Source organism: Lynx canadensis, chromosome D1 (assembly GCF_007474595.2).
Source record: "Lynx canadensis isolate LIC74 chromosome D1, mLynCan4.pri.v2, whole genome shotgun sequence".
Taxonomy (NCBI): Eukaryota; Metazoa; Chordata; class Mammalia; order Carnivora; family Felidae; genus Lynx; species Lynx canadensis.
In genome coordinates this window covers 23,855,115-23,881,043 of record NC_044312.2, presented here as the reverse complement: position 1 = coordinate 23,881,043, position 25,929 = coordinate 23,855,115, and the positions used below count along the sequence as shown (strand labels likewise).

At 49.4% G+C, this 25,929-nt stretch overlaps 1 protein-coding gene across 2 annotated transcripts in view; it reads left to right on the top strand.

The window, feature by feature from the left end:
* The first annotated feature begins 1,570 nt into the window (after positions 1 to 1,570).
* Positions 1,571 to 25,929, top strand: part of KIRREL3 (kirre like nephrin family adhesion molecule 3) — a 548,879-nt gene continuing 524,520 nt past the window's right edge. For both annotated transcript variants that reach the window (XM_032595025.1, XM_032595024.1), the window contains exon 1: positions 1,571 to 1,977. In XM_032595025.1, coding sequence (XP_032450916.1) covers positions 1,923 to 1,977 — 55 coding nt within the window. In that variant the 5' untranslated portion in view covers positions 1,571 to 1,922. The remainder of the gene's footprint in view (positions 1,978 to 25,929) is intronic.

Genomic DNA, 25,929 nt, shown 5'->3' with positions numbered 1-25,929 from the left:
TTTCTTTTTTTTTTCCCCCCAAAGCTTGCTTACAAATTTCCCTTTGATATGTTTAACAGCCTCTAAGGGATGCAGTTAAATAAACTATTAAGTTAAGAATAGAAAAGTCAACAAAGCAGACACCTACTAATTTGTAGATCTTTGATGTCAACTACCAGATGTAAGCTCTTACCAGCACACACTTTCTCTTGGGGCCCTATTCCTCTTGTTCACCAATACCAAGGGATACATTTTTAAAGTTAACATCCATATGGAAACTTGGAGTTGGAATGTGCCTTGAAGTCAGCAAAATCCCCCAAGTATGTAACACTGATGGAAGGAAGGCTAAGAGTTTCCCAGAAGGCCTCCCCAAGGTCCAGAGACTGAAGAAAGTAATGCTTGGTTTTATACTGAAAGGCACACATCAAGAGAACAGCTTTCATTTTTCTCTCCTTACTCTTTACTCCCCCCTCCCCACCTTCTTCCATGCAATGCTGCATATTAGACTTGGTTGTAACCATCCTTATAGTTTGTATCTTCTGTACATCCTCTGCTTCCACACTATACCGTGAGCTCTTGAAGACATGGTCTGTGCCCTAGGTTTTATTTCCCTCGGTGCCCGTGTACCCCAGGTATATCTAAATGTCCACCAAGAAAATAGGCCTAGGTAAATTCACTTTGTTATCACCCAAGACATAGAATTTGATTTGAGTGTAGGTTTCACCGCAGGTAAAAAAGACCTGAAGGTTCTTGGGAGGCAGTTGCCTATGACCTTGGCCTCTCCTTCGCAACAGGATTCACAGCACCTCTTGGAGAAAAGACACTCTCGGAGTGATGGAGTGCTTATTAGAGGAGAGGCTGCAAATGCCAAGACGGGCTCCCGTCTCCTTTTTAGGAAATGCACAAACCACGGTGATGATAATAATAATAAATGGGCATGTGTCACATACCTGCTTGATTTCCCTCTCGTTCCTTCCTTTTGTTTTGCAGGAGTAGTGCAAAGCAAACTAAGGTTTGCACGTTCAGGTTTTATTACCTACCTCCCCCTCCTAGGAAAGTCTCCAAAAAATGCAAAACGTGCTTATCTCTTCCCCAACTCCGGAGACTCCCGCTGCACACACTGGCCAAGTCCTTCCTGGGGAAAGATGCATTCCCCCCCCCCCGCCCCGCTCCCTCCAACCCTCGCGGCTTCCCTTTTCCCTTTCAGCCGGTTCCCAGTCCCCTGTGCAAAAGGCAGGGCATGCATATTTTAATACGTGTGCATGCATATAGTCATGCTTAACTTCACTCCCGTTGAACAACATTATGTGGTGTGGACAAAAAGTCACAGCCTGCTCCCTGTTCAAGATGCCTTTTGGTCAATAACGGTGACAAAAGCTGAATTTCCCCCTAAATGCGGGGGTGGGGGGGTAGGGGGGTGGGGAGAGAAGGCGAGAAAGAACAGAGCCTCCCCCCCTCCGCCCTCCGCTTCGCATAGATCTCCTTTCTCCAAGTGTTTCCTCTTTAATTATGACCTGTTTCCCCTCCCTCTCCCCCCGCCCCAGCTTCAGTGAAAGGAGCCCTTCTGTCACTCGTCACTGGCTCCCTCGCCCGCCCGCCCGCGAGCTCGCGGTGGGAGGAGCCCGCCGGAGGAAGCCGTGAGCCCGGGCTGCCGAGAGCCACAGAATGGATCTGCTCCGAGCGGCGACGTCGCTGACGATCCCGGCTTCCCGCGGCGGCTAGGAGCCGGCCACTGGCCTCGGCAGGCTGCGGAGACCCGGAGGCCCAGGGAGAGCCGGGGGCCGCGCGCGCGGAGGCACGGACGCACGGACGCGCGGACAGACAGATGGTTGGCGCGAACCCGGGAGGACCGCGGCGGAGGCTGAGCACGGCGAGCCGCCCGGGAAGAGAAACTAACTGCAAACCCAAGTTGCCCCGCCGGCTTCCCCTCGCTGCGCTAAGGAATGAAACCTTTCCAGCTCGATCTGCTCTTCGTGTGCTTCATCCTGTTCAGTCAAGGTAGGACCCCCCGCGCGGCCGGAGTTGCAAAGAAAGTCGGCTGGGTTGTTGTCAGGGCGCGGGAGGCTGAGGGCAGGAATGGGGGGCAGGCTTCGGAAACTCGAACTGAGGGACGCGTCCGAGATGCGCTGGCCTTGCTCCTTTGCCTTCGCAAATGCAACAAAATGGTACTGTTTATTTTCCTTTGGAAGGCAGGGGGTGGGAGGGGTGACTCTCTCGTCTCACTTGTCAACATCCAGCCCAAACTCTCCGATGCAAATGAGTTCTTTATGCTCCCGGTATGTTAATTAGGCGGTGGCTGTGTGGCGATGCCGCTCTGAACTTCTGGGCACCGCGTCTCCGCCAGACTCAGGTTGGAGAAGGAGAGGGTAGGGAAGGAGGGCTTTGTGCAAGGTGGATATTTCAGCTTCCAATACGGTCTGACTTGCCTGAGTGTATTCCAAAGCCACTGTGTGCGGCTGCAGATTACCGAATGCACCGTGGGGGTAATTTGCAGCGGTTGGGAAAAGCTTGTAAAGCGTTTTCGTTGAATCTCATCGGGTCCTCTGAGTAAGGCTGAATTCTGAATCCTACACAGCCCTGGATTCAGGGTCTCAAGTGAAATTTCGCCCCTGGTGCTGATTGTTTCCTTTCTGCAGCCTAGCAGGGGCAGAGAAGCTGGTGGACTTTTCTGCAAAGAACTTTGCTACCTCCGGGCTGGCTCCCTGCCTCTGGGAGCCTCGGGGCCAGGCGGTGTTCCTGAAGGGAGGGGAGGGCACTCTGGGGAGGGATTGCCAGTGCCTACTTAGCCAAAGGCATCAAAAGTCACCTGTGGAATTGAGTGTGAAGGGGATAAGTAAACCGGCTCCTTCCCACTCTTTTGGAATGCCAACGCTGCCTCTGCCATCTGAGGCAACATTTGTGCCAGCCAGCACGGCTCTGAGAGGGACAGGACTCTCAGAGAAATCCACAACAGAGCACGTCCATCTGTTGATTAAATGAAGGGTAAAAGTTTTCAAGAAAGCAGAGCTCCGCCATGGGTGGCTGGCTTTGCGAGCAAACAGTATGTCTCCTTCTCTCTCCCTGTCAGGGAGAAGCCACATGTAAGCAAAGACCCACGCCTCCTTCCTCTGCTTCTTGTGGTCACTGCAGATTCGCCCCCTGTCAAACTTTGCTTATGGCCATCCTCATTACCCCTGAGGGGCCTTTCCGCGTAACAGTGTGTATACGCCCACCCCTGTTATGTAATTATAATGTGTATACACACACACAGGCGCACACACTCATGTATTCATGTGGTTGTGTGCATCTCACCAGGGCTCCCTACAGCAGCAGGAAGATAAATTGCCTTCCCGAGAGTTTTCAGGCTGAATGAATACGAACTATCTCAGAACACTGGTACAGAAACAGTTTGGGTTCTATTACCATTTTGTGAGATTACCCTCTTTCTTGGATGCCCCTGTGCTTGCTTATGGGCGCGCACGCACACACACACACACACACACACACACACACACACTCCTGTTCTCCTTTGCCTCTTACCAGTTTACTCAGGAAGTTGCATGGAGAATCCCTAAAAGGAGGAGCCCACCAGACCCCTCCACCCATGTTCACGGGACTAGTGCACGTCTTAATCAGTCCACGCTTTGTTAGAAAGCTTGAGCTCTGATTCCCCTCTAGATTGGCATAAGAAGCCTTTGGTATCTAAGTGCCTCTTTGGCTGTCCGAAGCATCGCAGTGTGTGCATCTTCTGCTTTTCTTATCCTTTTCTCAGCACCGAGCTATTTCTTCTCTGTCTCATATGAATCTTTAAATATTTACCTATGGAGGTTAAATGCTGTGTTTCATCTACCCTTAGCCCTGAGAGCACTAGGAAGAAACCACAGCATCGTGCAGTGCCTGGTTTCTTATTCCTGAGCGTTCTGAGCTTGGTCAGCACTGGCCATCCTCCCAAATGATAGATGTCCTACCTAGCCCATGGGGCTCCAGAACGGGCCGAAAGAAAGACAATGAGACAAAGTGAACGTAGCCGGTCAGAATACCCCCTCCCCGGACCCTGTACATTTTGTGAATAGACAGCCTCTAATGACAGGAATTAAGGGCCAAGTGGGACAATTTTTGTGGACTTTTGTGATATACCTTCTGACTTGATCGGTGGACATGTATTTTAATGTGGATGCTGTTGCGAGTATCGTGAACCCCCCCCCCAGGGGATTCTGTTTGACCCTCTGCACATACACGATTAGTTCACATCCTGTGCCCACCTCCAGAGTGCCATGTATTTACAAAGTTATTAGCCAGAGCGTGTCCACTTCCAAGAGGTCGTGAGGGGACTAGCCCGCAGGCCGTAGGTGACACCCGCGGACATCCCCCTGATGGAAGTTGCACCCTGCCTGGCGTGCCCCCCGCTGAGCCACCCATCTGACCCACCCCTCCTCCTCCTGGGCTACTTTCGGAGCAAAAGTGCAGAGACTCGGGAATGCCCCCCCCCCCTCAGAGAAAACAAACGTCCAGGGTTCTTTTTAGGTCTTTCTCTGGCGCTCTGGTGACACCTCCATCTGCTTCCCAGCACCTCTCACCCCGGGAGCCTATGTGTCATGTCAGAGTTTCTGGAAACACAATTCTGGTGCTTCCTGTTCCCGTCGCCTTCGTTTGCACAGTGAGGGAGAGCGCCCAACAGTGCTCTGAAGACTTTGATGCCAAAACATATAAGGAAAGACTCCTAGAGTCCCTCTCTTCTAAGTCGTCCATTCCTGGTTCACCTTTACTTTTCTCCGTAACCCTTTAGAGAGTGAAATTCAAGTATAACTGATGTCCGTGTCGCGCTGTATCCCCTCTTCTTTTAAAGTTTGGGCTTTTCGTGTAGATGGAGATTAAATATTCATTTCCCTTTCCTAAGGTGGCAGTAAAAGGCCAAATGGCATCCCTCCATTTCCGCCCCAGCCAACGTCCGTGGGCCTGGCTCCCCCCACGGAGAAATGGAGAGCTGCCAGTCTGTGCTGCGTGTGGGTTTCTCTCTTGCTGGGGTTGCCTCTTCCATCAGCTGTCAGGGCCGCGTGCTTTGTACAGAGAGGGATAATGTCACAGCACAATTTGCCTCCTGCAGAGACGAGGCATGTTCTGCCCCTGGGTGAAAAAGAATCGATTCTCTTGTCATCCATAAAGTTAGAACTTGCTGTATTTTTTTCCCTTTATCATTTAAGTTGGCCCACAACGATTTCCCTCTGTGCCCTCCTTCATCTTCAAGAGCCACCCCATCCAGCCCGCACATCCACCTCTTAAGTAGCTACGGAGGACTAGTGTTCTAGCAGGACTCAAGATCCCTGCCTTCCAGCCCATCTCCCCAGTCTGGGGAATGGGCAGGGACACAAAGGTGGTGGCTTGAACCCAGACGCTGTTTGGAAACTTGTTCTCCTCCCTGCTCGCTGACCTTTTCGCCTAGCACTCCCACGGAGTCTGGTCCGGCCACTTTGTGGGTCTGAGGGTTCTAACTCTGGAGAGCCCAGACCTCTTGTTGGGTTGACATGTGTGCTGTGCTGCTCTGAACGTGTTGGGGTGGAAATGAAAACTCGCCTTTACCTGTCCATGACGTCCCTGAGTTGAGGATTAATCTGGGGAGTCACCTCCCCATTGGGAAGACTCTAAGTGACTTGCCCTCCTGACTTGCTGGCAGGAATCACCAAAAGAGCTGTCAGATGTCTACCAGAGGAGCAGGGAGGTTCGTGGTGACATGACTCTCGAAGGGAATAGGAGAGCCTGAACCAGACGCGGGGCGCATAGCTTGTGAGTGGAGACAGCCGGCTAAGACGAGGGAAGCCACAGGGGATGGCGGGAAGCATGGAGAAGAAGGAGGCCTTAACTTGCAAGAGACGCCCTTGGGAACGGGGAGGGGCACCAGAAGATAGCCTGAGCACATCAGAGGCAGCCGAAAGAATGGAGGGATCATAGGGGGTACAGGCTGAGAAGGCACTGGAACAAGAAACTGGGAGTGAACAACTTAGCAGACATTTCCCCTCGCCCAGAACCGTCATATAACAAAAGATGAGGCAAGTAGCGAGCACGATGCTCCTCCCCCCACTGGCACCCCAAGTGATGTGACGTCTTGTCTAGAGGAGGAAGAATAGCTTCTTTTGTCCTAGAAGGTCAATGCCCAACTGCCAAGGGTGCGGGACCACTTCTTTAACAGAGCTTCTGGGTGAGGGCAGCTGGGACGCCTCTCTTGGGCATGGGGGTGGTCTCTGTGAAAGCCCAGCAGGGAGCTTTCTGTTGCCAGCCGGACCTATTGAGGAAGGAAGAGAAACTCCCCAGGGGAAGAGGGGTGCGGGTGGGCTCAGAGCCTTCACCCTGCACTTACAGGGTATGGAGTGGGGCCTCCCTCTTGGGTTACAAAGAAGGATCTTCCTTGGAACATGGCAGCAGCCAGCTAGGCATGGGACCAAGGAGCCGCTCTCCCTGGTGTGCCTGTGTGGGTGGGAGCCAGGGCCAGCAGGAGACGGGGTGGAGCAGGGGATTAGGCCTGAAGATGCAATTTTTCTTTTTTGTTCAGCCCAGTGGGGGTGACTTAGGCGGCATTATATTGCAGACCCAGAAAAGCACATGAATAATCCCGAGTGAATTCAAGAGATTTCAATAGCAAAATAATAACAATACTAATGATACCTTTGATTTGCAGAGTACTTTTCTTCCAAGGAGATAAAAAGATAAACTGTTTTGGAAACATGAACAAGGAGAAGAAAATTGCCTGCCTAGAGGAGTGGGCTGGGGTGGGGCGCAACAGCATTTCACTTTAGGGTCTCCTGTAAACCAGGGGTGGGGAGGGAGGCACATGGGTGCGGGCATCATCGCAGGCCACAGGCCTTATCCTTCTAAAACCCTGAACTTGTAGGTGAAACACCAGGGCAGGCATTTTTAATAGGGGTCAACCTAGAAAGAGTGAGGCCCTGTACCCCACCTGTGCCTGGGAGCAGGGACGCTCTAATTCAGCAGTGGGGAAGCTTCTAAAGATCATGAGCAGGCTGGACTCTTAACCACTCCAATAATCCTGATCTCATGGTGGTTCTTGCAGCACAGCGATTGGGGCTCCAGCCTTTCTGTAGGTCAGTGGACCCCCCAGTGTTCATGGTGCCGGGGCTGGTAGGGGCTCCAGCTCCGGGCGTTGTCTGTTCCCCTGGGGTTTCACGTCCGCGTCACTGCTGTCCACAGGGAGTGAGGCAGTATCCCGTGCTGGAATGTACGAGCTTCACCCTGTTTTCCAAATAGAGAGGGTTTTCATTCCCAGCGAGGGGAGTGATCCAGACAGCCCCCTACATTGAGGCACACTGCTGTCCCTGATGTCACTGCATATCACTTTCTTTTCCCTAGGGAAAACCAGAAACTACAGTTAGGTGTGCACGTCCAGTAGTACAGATACCTAGGGGCGTCTGGGTGGCTCAGTCAGTTACGCCTCTGATATCAGCTCAGGTCATGATCTCCTGGTTTGTGAGTTTGAGCCTTGCATTGGGTTCTGTGCTCACAGCTCAGAGCCTGGAGTCTGCTTCAGATTCTGTGTCTCCCTCTCTGCCCCTCCCCTACTTTCTCTCTCTCTCCCTCTCAAAAATAAATAAACTTAAAAAAAAAAAAAAGAATATAGATACCTTATAGATCATTGGAATACTTCTCCCACATTCACGCAAAGAATGTCGTGTCCTGCTTTCTGCCAGAGCTTGGGAATTCAGCATAGAAGGGCTTCAACATTCCACACGCTCTCAGAACCCACGCTGTTGCCATAGAGTAAGGATCTCCACCACCATATTTAACGTGAGCGTGAATTAACTTCTTGCTCCTGAGCCACTGAAGGAGCTAGGGATCAAACATTGTGCTTTTCCTCTTTTCTCTTCTGACTTTAAAAATGAGTACTCTGGCTGTACATTTCTAGAAGTCAGTAAATGTCAATATTGGATAAGTGTTTCCTTTATATCACTGCAATTTAGCATAAGCTGCTTGGAAACAAATGTCTTCCGCAAGCATACAATGTTTCGGTGAGTACACAGTCAACACCACTACGAGGATTAAACAAATGTCAGCTTTTCTTGGGTATGCTCGTAACAAGGCAAACCCATGGAAATAGCGGCCAGCATGGATGAATCGTGCTCCCTGCGGAATCACTGTTGCAGCCCTTGCTGGGGCTTGGAGGGGAGAGTTCACACTCCCCCATCTCCTTCCTGGAAATAAAGGCAAGGGAGTAGCCAGATGGGGTTCCTCGGGCATGCCCCGGGGAGGTTCCCCTCCCCCATCCCGCCCCACAGTCTAGAAGTCTTCTCATGCCCTCTCCAGATTCCTCCCATCTGTGACCCCACCCTAGACGGACACCACTCATTGCTAAAGTGTAGCGATGTCCAGAACTTGGGACAGATCCGCCCTTTTCCTCTTCCTTTTCCTGAAAGGGGAGGTGAGATCCCCCCTGTAATCTTCCACCTGGGGTTGGTTTCCTCCTGGGCAGAGTGAGAGAGATTTTACCTGAGGCTGTTTTTTTCGAAAACCCGAAACCAAAACTGCCATGGCTGGGTTGTCAGTATGAAAAAGATGCGTGATTATCAGGCTGAATTATCAAGATGGTCTTCTTACTTGGCCTGTGTTCCCTGGACAGTTATTGCAAGTTCAGTGTCTTTCTAACCGATGCCTAGAAGACAGGAGTTTGAAATCTGACACCGACTTGGAACAGTGACCACCAAGCCTCGCATTCGTCCTTCCACACTTTATCCCCAGGGGCTCCATGTCACCTGGTGTCTCAGAGAGCCACATTCTCTCAGTCCGTCCTTTGTGATCAGATAGCACGCTATGACACCGAAGCTCAGCCCTTGACCACTCGGCCAGCGCGCATCGTGGGCCTACTGTGCGGTGGGCACTGTGCCAGGGACTTTTGATTCCAAGACCCCTCAGACAGTATTTCTGCCCCAGTGGGGTCAGTCGGGTCAGGGAGCAGACACTTTGACCCACGGTCACAACGTGATGGGCTCAGAGTTGCCAGGAGTATTCTGAGAGCAGCCGAAATGGCCGAGGGCATCAGGAAAGGCTGTATTGATTTCAGAGGATGTCTGGGAGCCCTCCCGGCGGGGGGGTTTGGGGGGAGAGAGAAGAGTATTTCAGGCTGTGGCTTAGAGTGTATGCAAAAGAAAGAAAGCAGGATAGAATGTCATATATTCGGAAGCAATGGGTAGTGTGGGTGGCTGGAATGTGAGTGCACTGAGGGTAGTAAGAAGCTTGGGAAGGAGAGGGTCAGCTTGTCAAAAATACCATGCTAAATGTTTGATGATGGACCATCAGGATTAAATCTGTCTTTAGAAACGTTGTTAGTATCTCTGGGTCTGTACTCCTCTCTACTTCTTGGGTCCTATGGACAAAAAAGGGGGAAGAATCCACATGTGATTTATTTTTCTTGGTATCCCCTGTTTCTTATATGGGACTTGAGTGGAAAAATACTCACTCTTTCCAGTTCCTCTTCCTCCATAGCCAGCCTCCAAAGGGGTGGAAAAAAGTGAGCAAGAGGGTAAGTATGGACGAACCGACCTTAACTGTTGGTCTCCATTCCGGAGGAAGGCAGAGAAGAAGGTTGGGTAAACACACACTTAGGAACAGTGCGTTAGATACAGAATGTGGAAAGAAAGAAAGAGACATGGAAGCTGGGATGGCTGGGGACACACTGGATTGTTAGATGGTGTATGCACCGAGGAATGGGATTTCCCCATGCCAGCCCCGCATTGAGGACGAATAGTAAACCAGGTAGGGAGATAATAGTAAACCAGGTAGGGGGAAATGCCTAGAGACCTTTTGCTGATGATTTCTTTGCTCTTCTGAGGAGAAGCTGTGCTGTCTTTGGGGAAAACAAGGTTACAGGCTAAGTGATTCTACCCAGAAGACGTTAGGGATGTTTACAGGTCTCTACCACCAAGTAACCTTTCTTTCAAGAGTAAAGAACGTCATCAGATCCTCTCATGTGTTCCATGTTTGAGCCTGCTCTCATCAGGAGTGAGCGGGGACTAAGAACAAGCTCGATGGCGAAGCAAAACCTGCATTGTTTTGCAAGAAAATAGGCAGTGACGTTTCTCAGACGGTTGCTATTTAACTCTAGTGTCTAAGGCCAGCCTATTGAATAGTCTCCCATTGCTGAAAGCATTCTAAGAGTAGAATTTGGGCCACCAAGACTTGAAGAGTCCCTTCCCAAGCAGTGGATCAAAGAGTTAGAATAGATGTCATCCAGATCCCCCACCCACCCACCCACCCAAAGATTCCCTGAATCTTATCTATTAGCCACAGCCTATCAATTTGGGCTAATGAATTCCTAGAAGATAGACGACGTGTTACAGATGGCTCTGTCCGGCACATTTTCTTGCCCGTGCCAGGCACATCCTTTTGGATGGTGGTGGTGGTGGTGGTAATAAGAATGTTTGCATGAGGATGATGAGGAGCGTTGATACCGAGCTTGCCAAGCTGTGAGTGCTATTCACAAGCACTGCTTATAGCACGAGAGGCAGCTGTTTTGCCCTCCGAAAGGTCGTGTCCCTTGACCAGAGTCACTCTCCTCTGGTTCCCTTTTTCGCCTGCCCTGGCCCTTCTCAAGACGCGGGGAGGCTTAAGCTGCTCCACGTCACCCACGCTGAAAATTGCATAGAAGGTTCTAGGCTGTGGCACAAGACGGAACAGGTCCTCCTAACTTGTGGGGATCCTCCATGTTGAGGCATAGAGAAGGATTCCAAGGATTTCCGGTGACAATCAGGGAGCTGACCTTCGAACCACGACCTAGCCCTGCAGCTCTGTCTTTTGATTCCCGACTCTTTCTGAGTGGGTTCCTTCATCTTCTGGAATTCAGCTTTTACCTTGAGGGCACAAGGTTTCCCCAGGGGAATAAGAGGCCAGCCTCTTGGGTTGAATAGCAGTCAAGGAGATGTTGCTTGGGTAGTTCCTTTTGGAGCTGTTTTTTTTTTTTTTATTTTTTTTTAATGTTTATTTATTTTTGAGACAGAGAGAGACAGAGCATGAACGGGGGAGGGTCAGAGAGAGAGGGAGACACAGAATCCGAAACAGGCTCCAGGCTCTGAGCGGTCAGCACAGAGCCCGACATGGGGCTCGAACTCACGGACCGTGAGATCATGACCTGAGCCGAAGTCGGACGCTTAACTGACTGAGCCACCCAGGCGCCCCCTTTTGGAGCTGTTTTAACACAGACACACACACACACACACACACACACACACAAAAGCCAATGGCAGTGAGGAACTTTTATTCTCTGAATTGGGTGATTAAAATATCCATTTCTTTTATCCATCCACCCATGTGGATGCTAGGCATGCTATTCGGCACATAGGAGACTCTGAATACATGTTGAAATATTGGACTGAATGGTGAGAAACAGTAAAAGGAAGAGAAAGCCGTGTTTCTGACATCACACGTGCAGGGGCTGACAGGCCCCCACAGGAGGGCAGAGGAAGGATCCCCACTATTCGGAGTGGGAAGTTGTTCCTCTCCGAGTAAGGCCTTGAATGCCCACTGGGTCACCAGGGACGCTGCCAAGAGAAACATCCTCTGGCAAGCCACCCACTCCTCAGTTTCAGCGAAAAACCCAGCCCTGTCCTTCTGTTCTTTAATGCATGTCAGTTCCCATTTCTGTCAGTCACCTGCAAGTGTCACAGGTGACTCGGCTCTGGTGCAGTGTGACAGTCCACCTGTCACCCTTGGCGATGCTGGGAGCTATGACAGCTTCAGAGTGACACTGGGGCCAGGTTGGCTCATCATGCAGGCAACCAGGGGACAGAAACGTAGAGCTTTTTCCTGGAGACCCATCCCAGGTACCACAGGAGAAGCGACTGCCGCCCTCCCTGCCTGCCCCTTGTGACAGAGAGGTTGCCAGTTAACCTCCCAGTGGCTTTACCCTCCATGCTCTAGGACTCTTCCACACCTGGCTGAAGGATGCTACCCCACATTCACAGGGAGTCCCATTTCAGCAGGGAGCTGGCCTCTGAAGCCTTTTTCTTACAGAGAAAAGGCTGTGTGAGGGGCCACGGTCCCTTCTGCACCTGTGTGAGGGGCCACGGTCTGGGCCTGTTCTTCCCTTGGGTCCGCATCAGGCAGGAGCTGGCGGGAGGTTTGGGGACCTAAAATCCCGGGAAGGTTTGGGGACATAAAAAGAGCTGCAGTTCCTACATCCGCCTGATGGTGGCAGCAGCAGCGCTTACAAAGCCCAGGAGTGAGCTGAGCTGAGGCCCAGGGAGGCCCTTAGTAGCAGGAAGAGCCAGGCTCTCTAGTCAGGGTGCCTGGCCCTCCTTTGCCCACCACGGGCGGGGCTGGGGCATGGAAAAGGCACGGAGGGAAAGAGCAAGCCTTCTGGATGGCAGCAGCTCTCCTGGGAAGCTCGGGTCCTTCCTGCCTGTTTCTGATGGATGTGAGGGCAGAGTGCTAAGGGGAATGTCTGAAAAAAAAAAAGGTAGGTGGGTACAATTAAAAATGCCCAGGGACGAGAAGGAGCAGAGGACCTCAGCTAGCTGTCCATTTCCCCGTGGCACGTGTTTCCCTACGCTGGTGTCCCTCCTGTGGGTGATGAATGCATCATTCCCCTCCTGGGGCGGCTGGCAGCCAGGAGCTCCGTTTCCCCCCTGCCCGCAGCCCCCAGCCTGGGCCCACTGCCCCCTCTCTCCAGGTGCCTGCCCCTTGAATGACCCCGGAGCCAATATTTCTGCCCACAGCTCCCCTCTCCTGCTGAAAAAGGCAAAACAAACAGTTGCGAAAATTCGTCCTTATTGTTCCTGATCTCCCGGCAGGCTGAAGAGGTGCTACTCTGTTTCCATCCCCGGACAGAAACAGACACCATTAAAACGCACCTCCCTGGGCAGTGGCTGTTTGTTTCAGAGTGCAACTTACCAGGCTCGGTAGCCAGGTCCTGATGGCAGGCACTGGAAGCGGGGCCTCCCCTGCGGGGGGGGTAGCAGCTTGCCTTTTTCAACCTTTTGAGGATTGCCAAGGAGGATGTGTGTCAGACCCTGGAGTCTGTGTATGTGGGGCACGGGGTGAGGGAAGGGTGAGGCCATCCCTGGAGCAGCTCACTCCTGGTCTCTGTGTGGCTCAAGTGGCTGGTAGACTGGCTGTTTATGCTGCTTATTTGGTAGCTATCAAGTTTGGTTGCTGGTGGGATTTTAGATGAGGTTTGCTTAAACCCAAGCAGCCTTCTACACCTGATTCAGCTTTCTCACTAGCAAGGAGACTTGCCACAGGCCCAGTCTGTCCATGCTATCACACTGTCTGTCTTCCTGGGAGCCGGGGTGGGGTGGGGAGGGTGTGTGCAGTGGGGTTGGTGAGAAGGTAGGATCGCTCTGTCCATGTTATCGGTGTAGTCATGGCAGGTGACGACTCGAGCATCTCACGTCAGAGAAGAAGACTTTTTGCCCAGAGTTGGCAAAACCTCATTTCAAACTGCACGGGTCAGTGAGGAAAACTAGAACCGTATACTCTGAGAATTTGCTGAAAGTCATGGAGATGGTTCCCCTCCCCGTAGAAAAAGATGTTATACCAATGGGGTACGTGCTGTTGGCTGTGCTTATGTCTGGCCACCTGCTCCCCTTTCTACTTTCATAAACATGACCTTCATTAGGACTATGGGATCCCTCGATGGAAAGCTGAATGGGGGAGAGGGGAAATGGTGAGAATAGGAAAGAATCAAAATGTGTCACGGGCTCCAGATGCCGGCCTCGGAGCGTGTCTCTTCTCTCCATTACTAATACCTCGTGGTTGCTGCCTTGGAGCGAGCCATGGGGAGGCGTCATTGAGACCTAGAGCTAAGTTTGCTAAGCTTTGCATGCATTTCCCTGTATCATCCTCCTAGCACCCCGGTAAAGCAGGGATTAGATTCCCGAGGCTTCGATTAGATTAGATTATGAGGCTTAGATGCCTTGACTTGCCCACATGTTCCGTAACCTTGCCTCTCCCTACTGGCGAGTGATAGGACGGCCATTCAGACACTGGTATGTGCACCCCAAATCCCCCCCCCGCCCCGCCCACCTCTTCGGGAGGAATCCCCTTCGCACCGGTACCTGCACAGCCATGTGACTTGGCGGTATGCTGCAGAACCCCTGGCCCGGCCAAAGGTCCCCCGCCTTCCTAACTTGCAGGGCTTGGAAAGAAGAGTTGGTCCAAGTGGAAGGAGAGCTCTCCCCCAGGACAGAAGCTGAGTAAGAATTTGAGAAGCTCTGCTCCGTGGCTGGCAGCTGTTCTTACTTTCACAACCCGACTCCAGTTTAGCTGAACATTTGGAAAGCCAAATGCTGATTTCTTAACAAGAGCCCATCATCACCTAACTTTCTTCCAGTGGCTTTAAAAGAAAGAAAGAAAGAAAGAAAGAAAGAAAGAAAGAAAGAAAGATTAAATCCCATTCTGCTTAGGGAGAGGTTCGCCTGGTGGTAGTTCTGTGCCGTCAGAGCGGAGCTACTCTGCATGAAAAGGCATTCCAGGACATCAAAACCCTCCTTTCTGTCAAGTCCAGGATCGTAAAAATGTCAGGAGACCACATGGTTCTGAAATGATTAATAATGGTCGTTAGGGAGAAATAGAAAAGACTCCTGGAACGTCAGAGGGTCTGAATGCCGTTCAGGCTCAGTTCTCCGCACTTTGGTTCCGGCAGGTACATCTTACCTGATGTCAGCAATCATTTCCGAGATGGCACGCATCCACCTAGGCCATGCTCGAGATCATAGTATTAGTTTAAGATAGACGCTTAAGATAAACTAGCAAAACACAAAAGTTCCTTGACGTTTTCAAAGCCCCTTTAAGACTGAGTCAGAGGAGTACAGAGGAGGAATGTGAGGCAGATAGCTGCGTGCAAGACAAAACATTTCTTCTTTTCATGCCACAGTCTGAGCGTTTCAGTGGGACACACGGATCACATCGGCAGTGCATTGTCAGCTGTTACCGGGACTCCAGTTCCACGTGGATGCCCCTTGCTCCGGCCATGAGCTTTGCTTTGGGTTTTCTCTTCATCGAACCAGGGCAGAGTTATTCACAGATACAAGTCCGTACTTTGTAGTAAAAACAACTAAATGCTGAGCTGACCAGACTCAAATACCATCCGGAAAACCTTACTTATTTCCCTCCCCTGTTCTCCTGCTAATAATATGAGGTAATCTTGGGACGGCCTGGGTGGCTCAGCTGGTTGAGCGTCCAACTCTTAATTTCGGCTCAGGTCATGATCTCACTGTTGGTGAGTTCGAGCCCCGCACTGGGCTTCTCACTGACAGAGCGGAGCCTGCTTGGGATTCTCCATCTCCCTCTCTCTCTGCCCCTCCTCCTGCTCTCTCGCTCTTCCTTTCTCTCTTTCAAAAATAAATAAATAAACATTAAAAAATTAAAAAAAAAAAAGGAAATCTGCGTTTCCCTCTCATCATCAGCAGTTATTTATTTTCTAAGATCCATACCACCGAATTCTTGCCAAGGAAAGTGAAAATATATGTACTGCTGCATGTTTTCAGTAAAATTATCTTCTTTTTATGTTACGTCGTCTGCCTTAAATGTTCGCACAGTCAGGGCAGGAGGGATGCTTGTATCATTCCCAAGGACGGTTGCAACCATATGGACTGAAAAAAAGAAAATTTTCCTGTGAAAGTAGGAATGCCCTTTGTACCAGGCCAGTTTGTCCCTTTTTATGGAATCATTATTCAGAGTATTTCAACGTTCACGTGGCACCAAGTGCATGGAGCATGGAGGTCACAACCTCCCTCTCAGTAATCATTGAGATGCTTGTGAACAGCTGCTTAGTAGAGACTTGTCCAGAGAAAGAAAACCAGTATCTGGAAGGGGCGTTTCCGGTACAGAAATCACCTGCATCCCGACTCCACCCTGCCCGCCCCACCCCACCTGGGCCTCCCCTCCCTGTGAATATTGTTTATATTCACTTGGGCTGTACAAGTGCTCCTATTTAACCAGAGGAGGTAAGGTGACTCATGGGAGCTGCCTCGAAGAATTTTGATGTCACGTTATCATAGGATGACATATACAGTGAGAATGGACTCGGGAATGACCACGGGTCCACATCAAACAAGAGGTAAGGCCAGCACATACAGTTTGGAGCATGATGGCTTTGCCAGTCTGTCACTGACGTCACTGCTTTCCTCACGACGAAGAATGTGGGTCAGTCCTCTCCACGTGACTTGCTGCCTTGTCCCACCTGGGGAGAGCCCAGGAGGGCAACGTGATCATCTGTGCTGACAGGCAAGAATGTGGTTAAGAGCCACCATAGATTTTCTTCCACCTGCACACTAGAATGTTTATTTTAGGTCGACGCTGTGCACCAGAGATGCTCATGTCCATAAAGGATGGATTTTCTGCTTTGCACGGTGAAGAGATTCGCAATGTATATAATAATGCACCCCGAGAATTCTCGTTCTGTTTTTTAAAAATCTTCAAGGTCAATACAACCACAGACATTGCTATTCTCTTCATTGTGAACTGGGATCTACGAGCTGTGTACTGTCATTTTATTTTTCAATTCATAAAAAAAGATGTTCTCATCACCAGGCCTCTGGGCCTCTTTATTCAGCCCAGATCACCAATGGGAAACCAAATGCAGGAGCCGATGAATGCAGCAATGGAGAGGAGAGAGAGAGGTGGAACCAGGGCCAGATTTAAAAACACCCTCAACTTCGCTGCTGGCTGCTGTGTGCTTGTTGTGCATATTCCCGGACGGAGCGCGTAGTGATAGAAGAGAAGAAGGCGAGGGGAGCACAGCTTGCTGGCTGTGGCTGTCAGTCTAGCGAGGAGGGACAGACAGGTGGAAAGATTGAGCAAGCTGAAATGTGTGTAGAAGACATGCATTTTAGTCTTGTGGAGACCATAAGACTCTAGGATTCAGAACAACTGCTTTAACTCTCCCTCAGCCAGATGGGGACCATGAAGGCACACTCCTGTACACAAGAAGGTTTGGAAGTTTCCATTCATCAGCGTAGCCATGAAGAGAGCCAATGTGCCAGATGTCAGGGACACAGAGGGCTCTGTCTTGGATGGTTGTCTCTTGCTTGAACAGCCATCCCAGCACCTTCAGGAGAAGGATCTTCAGGCCAGATGTCTGGCCTCTCTCCTCCTCCTCTCTCACACACACCCTTCCCTCCACCCGAACCGAGCTGCTGCTGTCAAGAGTATGCTCTGCTCCCTCACACGTCCTGGCTTGCTCATCCGCCCTTTTTTTCCTCTGGAAGGATGTCAGCTCTCCGCCGTGTTGGTCCAGCTACCTTCTACCCTGAGGATCTTCTCACTTTCCTTCCTGGAGGAAGTTTCCTTACCTCTCCCCTCACAAGCCAACTTACGTGCTCGCTCTTCTTCCTTCCACAGCCTTCTGTGCCAACCCCTTGTAGTGCTTGTAATAATATATTGAAGTGGCTTTTTCTTATCTGCCTTCCCTTCTAGACTGTGAGTTTCTGGAAGGCGGGGACTGGGTCCTGTTGACCTCAGTCTGTGCAGGGTCTCTGTCTAACTTGGGCACGTGGTCGGCACTTGACCAGTGGTTCTGGATCATTCTACCTTCTGTGCCTGGGATGTCACTTGCCAAGCTGTGAAAGTGCTTTATCAGAGAATACACTCTACCGATCATTATTACTGCATTCTGCAACTAGAATACCTGTGAGCACAAAAGTAATCCTTGGGGAAGAGGTGATAATAATTTAATCCTTCCTTGCGTTTATATAGCACTTTATGCTTTCCAAAACCCTTTCACATTTATTAGAGTCGACTCTTACCCTCACCTTGAAAAATAAGAAAAACGAGACCGAGTGATGTTAAGTGGCCTCTTTTAGGTCATACGGGTGGTAGGTGTGGAAGGTAAGAGGAAAACCCAGGACTTCCTAATCCAGGCCCTGTGGTTCTCCCACCGCCCCTCCTGTGTCTCCCCCTGGGTTCCTCCCTCTGAGGAACTTACTCTTAGAGGGTGCCGGGTGCTGTGGGCCCCTGGGGGTATTTCCTGCGTCATCCCATGGAGCGTGATGGGCTGAGTACCTCCACCGTGAGGCAGGATAGCAATGTCTGAGGAGCTCGGACAGAGGTGCTGGTGAAATAGTAACAGCTGGTTCCAGCTAAGGCACAGAGTTCTCTGTGCAGAGGCTGGTGAAACACACACACACACACACACACACACACACACACTGCCCTTGACTGAGGCTCTCTTGTAACTGAGGCATCATAAAGAAAAGATAGCAGCTCCATTACAGTAAGGACGGTACCAGTGCCTGGAAGTAGCCTGGGCGCTCCCCCAGGGCAGCCTTAAATCATGGGGCACATTGGCCATGACTCTTCCCATGGTGCATCTGCCATGAAGAGCCAGTCCGTCAGCCTGTCAGTACTGTTGAGTGTCCATTGCACCCTGTGCAGCTCTTCATCCTGAGCCTGTGACACGGGCTCTGGACAAGAGGCCAAGAGGCCACTGCCCTGTCCCATACCGGTGGCCTGACTCTGGGCCTGGCCCTCAAAGGCAAAAGGGAACCAGGCTTTCTCTCCTACCTGCCCTCACAAAGTAGTTACTTACTGAGGTGTGCCTTGAAACATTGTGAAGGCAACATTATTATGAGACACTGCGCAGAGGTGCGGTTTGGTGTTTCCAGATGTGTTGTGCTGGTCCCAAGGACAGAACAAGACAGCTCAAGGGTCCCCGGTCTGTTTTCAAGGCCCGATACTGGGTGGCTTTCTGGGGGAGCAGGTAAGGCCATGCAGCCCTACTCAGCAGAGTTCATCGGAAGAATTAAGCTCTGATGCCCTAAAGGCATCCATTGTATTAATGAAATAAACTATTTGCTAAGCATCTGAATCAGTGCTAGTTATGAGAAGAAAAAGTATTTTACTTATTATTATTTGTATTATCTTCTGGGTTCAGACGAGAAACCCCAGTTGAGAAAGGCGGTGTAGGGTCTATTTTCGTTTCTTGCGTCTCCTGTGGCCACAGGACAAACTTAAATGGCTTAAGACAACACAATTGTATTATAATTCTGGGTGTCTGAAGTCTACCGTGGGCGGGTCTCTGTGGGCTGAAGCTTACGTTGGTTCTTTCTGGAGGCTACAGGGGAAAACTGGTGTCCTGGCCTCTTCAGGCTTCCAGTACATTCCTTGGTTCGTGGCTTCTTCCCTGCATCATGGCAACCTCTGGCTTCCATCATCACACCTCCTACTGAAGCTGGCCCTCTTTGCCTCTCTCCTGTATGGATCTTGTGATTCCCCGGGCCCACCCACATAATCCAGGATAATCTCCCCATCTCAGGATCTTTTAGCTGAATCACAGCTGCGGTGCTTTTTGCCTCGTAAGGTAACATCTTCAAGATGTTCAAGGATTACCTTCAAGGAGTAGGACACGGATGTCTTTCTGGGCTCATTATTCTGCCTATCACAGGAACCAGAGACAAGATGGAGTTGGGTGGCCCCCTCCTTTCAGGAAAACGTAGCCATTCTCTCTGTGTGAGAACTCTGTGCCTCAGTCTCCCTGTCTGTAAACTCAAATGATCTTTCTGCTCATTTATATTTATAAATGATAATGCCACTATCATTGGGTCTCATGGGGAAGAGATTAAGGGGAACATCTATTAGATTCTGTAGTTAAACCTCACTAAATGATTCTTAATAGCAATTTACTTTGGCTTCATTAGCGTGGAGTATGGGAACTCTCCTTTAAAATACCATATAGCACAGCCTCCTCCTGTCTTTGGAGTAATTGAAATGAAACAGAGATAAACAACAACAACAACAACAACAACAACAGTGTAAGACAAAGGAGAAATAGGCACTGTGTTTGTCTACATGTGATTTGCTGTAGGGTAGGAGGTTTATTGCCTGAACTTTGATTTTTCTCTCTTTGCCTCCATGCCTGGTTGAGTTTCTGGCTTTTGACTGAGGATCTGGCTGGGAAGGAGACACGAGGGAGCAGATATAAACTGTGTGGAAGTGAATGTAGGGTTGCAGGCTCAGGGATGAGCTCCTGTGTCTTACCATGTGACAAAGCAAGGGAGAGCGTATATTATCTCGGTATTAGACACCGCTTTGGACCATTCAGGTCATGAGATTCAGTACAAGGGTAGACACATAAGGTTAGTAGCAAACCTGTCCACTGAAACCTGGCAGTTGATACACCTTAAAGGCTTTATGAAGTCTTCCTCGGGTTAGAGGTTTAAGAAATTTGGAAGCTTAGCCCCTCCCTGTCTACCCCAGCATGAGATACACCAAGATGCTGTAGGAAGCTTGGGGCAGAGAGACCCCTTCCCTTGGTGTATGGGGAGGGCCAGACTGACCAATCCTGTCCGAGGCCAGTTCCTGGGCCTCCGGAAGTAGCAAAATGTGAGTCCCCCGGCCGGGCATCTGAGTCTGCCCCCATCCCGTGCTCACCCTCCCAGTTCCCCGAGAGTCTTGGAAGGGCAGGAAGAGACACAATCAGCGGACAATGATAGCATCTTTAGATCTATAAAATGTGCAACCCTCCAAGAGCCTGGGCCCAGGAAAGGTTACGTGGTGGGTGAACAGTCCCAGGGAGAGCATCACAACTGGCCCTGGTTCTCAGGGCTCTGGGGAATTAAAGACAAGCCCTGAGAATGATTATAATCCCATTATGCAGAGCTCCCCCTATTTATTTCTTCCTATGGATGAATTTGTATATATTTGCATTTTGTTCTATCTGATAATATGCATAGAATTCAAATTGAAATGACTTGAATAGATTTGAATATTAATGAGGCGTTTAAAGGCTGCCATCCCTGGCAGAGCCCCGGCGAGGGAGTGTGTGGTGCAGGAGCTCAGAAATCTCCTAAGGCACCACCACCACCAGGCACGACCACCAGAGGCCCAGCTGGGCCCCGGGCTGGGGCAGGGGAGGGACCTTTTAGGGTGGGGTGAAGATGGCCGCCTCCCCTACAGCTTCCAGGCACCAAGCTCAGAGCCTACTTCACTGAAGGGGTGTGTTGAAAACAGCCCCCCAGATGTATGCGGCTTGAGGTCTTTTCAGACACACGGTGTTAATAACGCCATAAAAGGCAAGATGTTCTTCCGTCTTAAGAAAAGCCTAATTGCCTTTCCCGCATAGAATTGGATAGTCAGGGGCAGAGTCCTGTTTCAGACAGGTACAGGTGTGGAAGGGGCTGAACTATCTTCTGCTTGGAGCCCTCTAGCTATGGGATATCTAATACCTCCTGGTTGTTTTTCTACAGATAATGGCAGTGAGTCAACATGCTTTCAGTGGGCCTGAAGGCCGTCAGTCCTTCTCCAGGCTCTAGTGAGGGAATCGTTTGATGTAGGTCACTGCAGCCCCTCAGTGTTGACATCTACTGTAGCCTGCCTAGGCCCTGGGCTAAACTCGAAGAATATATAAGATAGAATAGCTTGTAAACATAAGAAAGGCCCACTGGGGTTCTACTGGCCATATTTTCTTCTTTTTATCAAAAGTCATGGGTTCCTTCTCTTAGGACGTCTCAGGTGGGCCTGTGGTGTGGCTTCGGTTACTCAGCCTTAAAATCTATAGGCCCGTTGTGTAAGAATAGCACTTTGTGGGAATTTCAGTTGGGTTACCAGTTGTCCCCTGCGTAGAGCTCTAAATACACCATCCTTTCTTGCTTACGTACTGGGGATCGACATTCCAAAGCGATCCCAAAGTGTTTTATCTTGTCCTAACCGAATCTTGGGTAGTTCCAAGTTTATGTTCCTCGCACACATGCCAGTGGCCAATTATGAGAGCAAGTAGCAATGAAAATATACTTGTGAGTCACTCAGTTTCCTGCTCCAAGAGGCTCTCGTGTGTACCATTGTCACGTCGAATTCAACAATCTGAAAATTAAACTCCTCGTTTTATCCCCCATTGTGGTCCTAATCTCAGTCAAGGGTAGCCCCGTATTCCCACCTTCTTCTGAAATCTGAGTCATTACCAGCCTCTCTCCTACATCCGACCAGTTCTCTGTCATGACAAATCGTATCCACAGTGTCCCTTCTCTTCCCCTACTCGTTCTCATCATTTTCTTCCAGAATATTACAGCATCCTATCAAGTCCATCACTTTTTTCCAAAGTCATCCATCACCACTGTCACTCTTCACTACGTGTATCTTCCTAGGTCACCTGTCAGATTCACTTCTTCCCCATCGCACCCAGGTCCGTGGGCTATCCTTGGCTGATAAACTGAGGCCCAAACACCCCCACTTGCTCTCTGAGGTCTAACCATCACCTCACACTTAAAGTACTCTAATATCTGGCACCAGCTGCTTATCTAGCATCATCTTGTCTGCATTTCTCTTTATTCTCCAAGCTTCAGAAAAAGAAAGAAAGAAAGAAAGAAAGAAAGAAAGAAAGAAAGAAAGAAAGAAAGATATTCTCGGGATATTCTCTACCGCATGTCTTTGTTTATGCTGTTCCTTTGCCTTAGAATGTTCATTGCTCACCATTTATTGAAACACTCTTCATATTTCAAGGCTCAACTCAAACATCACCTCTTCCATGAAGTTATTTCCTGTGGCCAGCTCAGAGTCGCTCATTTCTTTGTCCTCCTGTGACATGACATACGTATTCTGTTGTCTCCTGTGTTCAGTGCTGTTCAGCTTGCTGTTTACTTGGTATCTTACCAACTCAATTGCAAGTACCATAAGGAGAGAAACCCTAATGCTTTAACATTTTTTGTACCATCTGATCATCTATGACAGTGCTCAACAGACGCTTAATGAGTAAATGAAATGAACCCGTGGGAAAGCTTCAGTATTGTTTAGGGCATGTCCAGGTCTCCGCATCATCCTGTTCAGTCCTGGCCCCTTTAGCACCCAGACATCTTGAAAAGACACTGATATTTATGAAGCACCTGCTCCGTGTGCTCATGATCACTTAATTCTCCACTAAAAACACTGTGCAGAGATCCTCATTTCCATTTTGGAGGTGAGAAAATGGAGTCTCACTGAGGTTAAGAAATTTGTCCCAGGTCGTATCCCCGGTGGACGATGGAGCCAAAGTGAAAGAAAGCTCAAGCCTTCTGACTCCCCGTCTCAGGTTCTTGCCCATACCCCGAGCTGCCTGCAGTCAACCAGAGAGCAGCCAGACTCTCCGCTCTCCCCAGACTCTGTGTCAGGCTTCAGTGCTCTGGGAGAATGAGTTTCCCTCAAATCAATCCTGGATGCAGTTATTATTTTTATAGGGATGTTGTAAGTTGATAAGGTAGCTGTTACATGTTAATAGCTATTGTAATGTTGTCCTTAAGGCCTATTACTTGTGCTAGTTTGTATTTTAATGTGTGCAAAGGTGATTACAACTTTAATATGAATGTTAAACAGATTAGCTGATTTATATGTAAAATAAATAAATAAAGGAAACTCATACTCTCATTGCTATTCATTTCTCTGTCCTTCTCTTCCCGCTCTGTCCAAGAGCAGATGTGGTCTGTGGAGCATCGACAATGGAACAAAAAGGGAGTGTTTTCTGGATGATAAATAATGGTTATAGATGGGTCTTTTGTTCCAGGTGAATTTGGACTCTATGTCCTTAATCGGCGCTTGTCTCAGACGGTGTGCTTTTGACAGTGTTGGGGAGTGCAGTTTTGTTTGAGAGTTGTGCATTTGCCATTCTCTCCCTTAAGTCCTATCTCCCACCTCTTGCTAAGGTCCCTGTTGTTTTCTCATGCCCACTGGAAAGTGTGCCAAACTTCCAGAAAGGCAAGTGCATCCCAATGTATCCAGGAGTGCAGGGCACAGAAGGGAAGACAGATAAGAACACAAACAATTAGAGTACAGGAAGAAGGGGACTGAGGGTGGGGGGAGGTCTGTGCACAGTTATTTCTGCGGGAGCAGACAGGAGGGGTGCTAACCCGCCTGGTGGGGAGGAAATATCTTTTGTGAAGCAAAAGTTCCAAAGATGAGTTGAAGGTAGCTGAGAAAATGGACAGAAGGAAGGGGGGTGGTGGGGGAGAGGGAGAGAGCTTAGGGGAAAGAAAGGGCATTCCAGGCAGAGGAAATGCCATGTGCTAAATCCTGGAAGCGTGAGAATGCATCCCCCCATTCAAGGAGTTGCAAGGATCTCAGTGTGGCCCCAACCAGGGGCATTGAGGCCATTGGTAGCACCAGTGACTTAATGCACTGTGCACAGAACCAGAAGTCAAGAAGCTTCCCAGCCAAGGAAACGTGAAGGAAAATGAATACTAACCTTAAGAATTATGTAAAAACAGGACACTGAGCATGGTCAGATACCTATCCTAGGCTGTAGATCTATCACTGAAATCCGTAGAAAGGGAAGATATAAAAAGATGCATGATCAAAAAAGGTGGCTCCAGAAAGATGGGAACTTCAAAAAACAAAAGTTACTTTGATAGTACCGTGCAAATTATCCTGATGAAGGGAAGGGGGCAGCATCTAAAGAAACCAACATAGCCTCACACACAACTGTCAAAGGAGCTCAGGTTGTAAATAGACATGTGCAAAGGATGGAAGGTGGGGCATAGAGCACGCAGTGGGGACAGAAGAGGAGGAGGGCTCTGTAACCAAGTTAGCAGGTGACCTGAAGACACAGAATGAGCCAAGCTTACAAAAAAAGAAAAAAGTGAAAGATGACCGTGAGAAACAACAAAATGGAGATCTTCAGGCTCTACGAGAAGGAATGAAAAGGGCGGCTCGTCTTGAGAAATAAGCATAATACGGGGCACCTGGGTGGCGCAGTCGGTTAAGCGTCCGACTTCAGCCAGGTCACGATCTCGCGGTCCGTGAGTTCGAGCCCCGCGTCAGGCTCTGGGCTGATGGCTCGGAGCCTGGAGCCTGTTTCTGATTCTGTGTCTCCCTCTCTCTCTGCCCCTCCCCCGTTCATGCTCTGTCTCTCTCTGTCCCAAAAATAAAATACACGTTGAGAAATAAGCATAATACTAATCAGTTGCAGAGAACTTCTCAACTTCTCTCTTGGTATTACTTACTCTTCTGGAATGCTTTTCACATCTGAGGGAGAACAAACTTGGCCGAGAAAGGACTGAAACCTGGGATGGGTGTGGGATGGTAAGAGACTATGGCAGGTTACAGTGGAGGGTCACCTGGATCAAGGGCTGGGTGTCAGCTCCACCATGTAATAAATCTGTGCCAGTGGGAACCTCTCCTGGCTCAGTTTCCCCTTCTGTAAAAGAGAAATAAGTATATGTAAGTCAAATGTTTGTTGGGTAGATTAAGAGGTATGATGCAAATAAGGCACTCGGTGTCTGATACGTTAAAAAATTCATTGAATGCTATCTATCATGATGATGATGATGATGATGGTGATGATGCTTAAAACAAATCTGATTACCAGGCCCAATATAATTAGCCTCCCAGGATATTGAAACAATTTGAAGGTATGATCCAGGAATCATTCTGGGCGAGCAGTAGTCAGGAAATATTGGGAAATAGGAGAGTCCAGAAAAATACCATGATTTTCTTTAAAGTGAGGGTAAGATGGCAGTAGATTCTAGAACAGTGGACAGGTGGACTTCATATAGACCTCCAGGAAAAAAGATCTGCCAAGAGATTAATATCATGGTTCATAAACACCTTGAAAGTCACCGATGGTCACTTGAAACCTCCTTGGGCTTGCTGAGAGCAAATCGTGCTAACATCTCATTTAAGAAAGAAGAATAGGCATTTCGTGATAATTTCATAATCTGCCTCTCCTTTGTATGTTGTATTATTCGCAAATTTGATAAACAAATCTTTCTGTGTCAGGTGTACCATAGAGTCTTAATTAAAGGAGGTTTATTTATCGAAATCACAATATGAGCCAGTAGCATGACATGGTTACAAATAATAGATGCTTTGGCTTTGTCAGTAGACAGAGCTGTGTTCATACTGAGGACGCAAGCAATCCCATGGTACTGTCTGCTGATGTAACCACATCTGGAATACGAAGAAGGCTTGGAGAGCCAGGATGGTGAAAAGTCTGGGAGTTATGTAATCTGAGGGAAGGTAGAGGAAGTCAGCATTATTTAGGCAGAAAAGGCAAGACTTGGGGGTTCTCCAGCT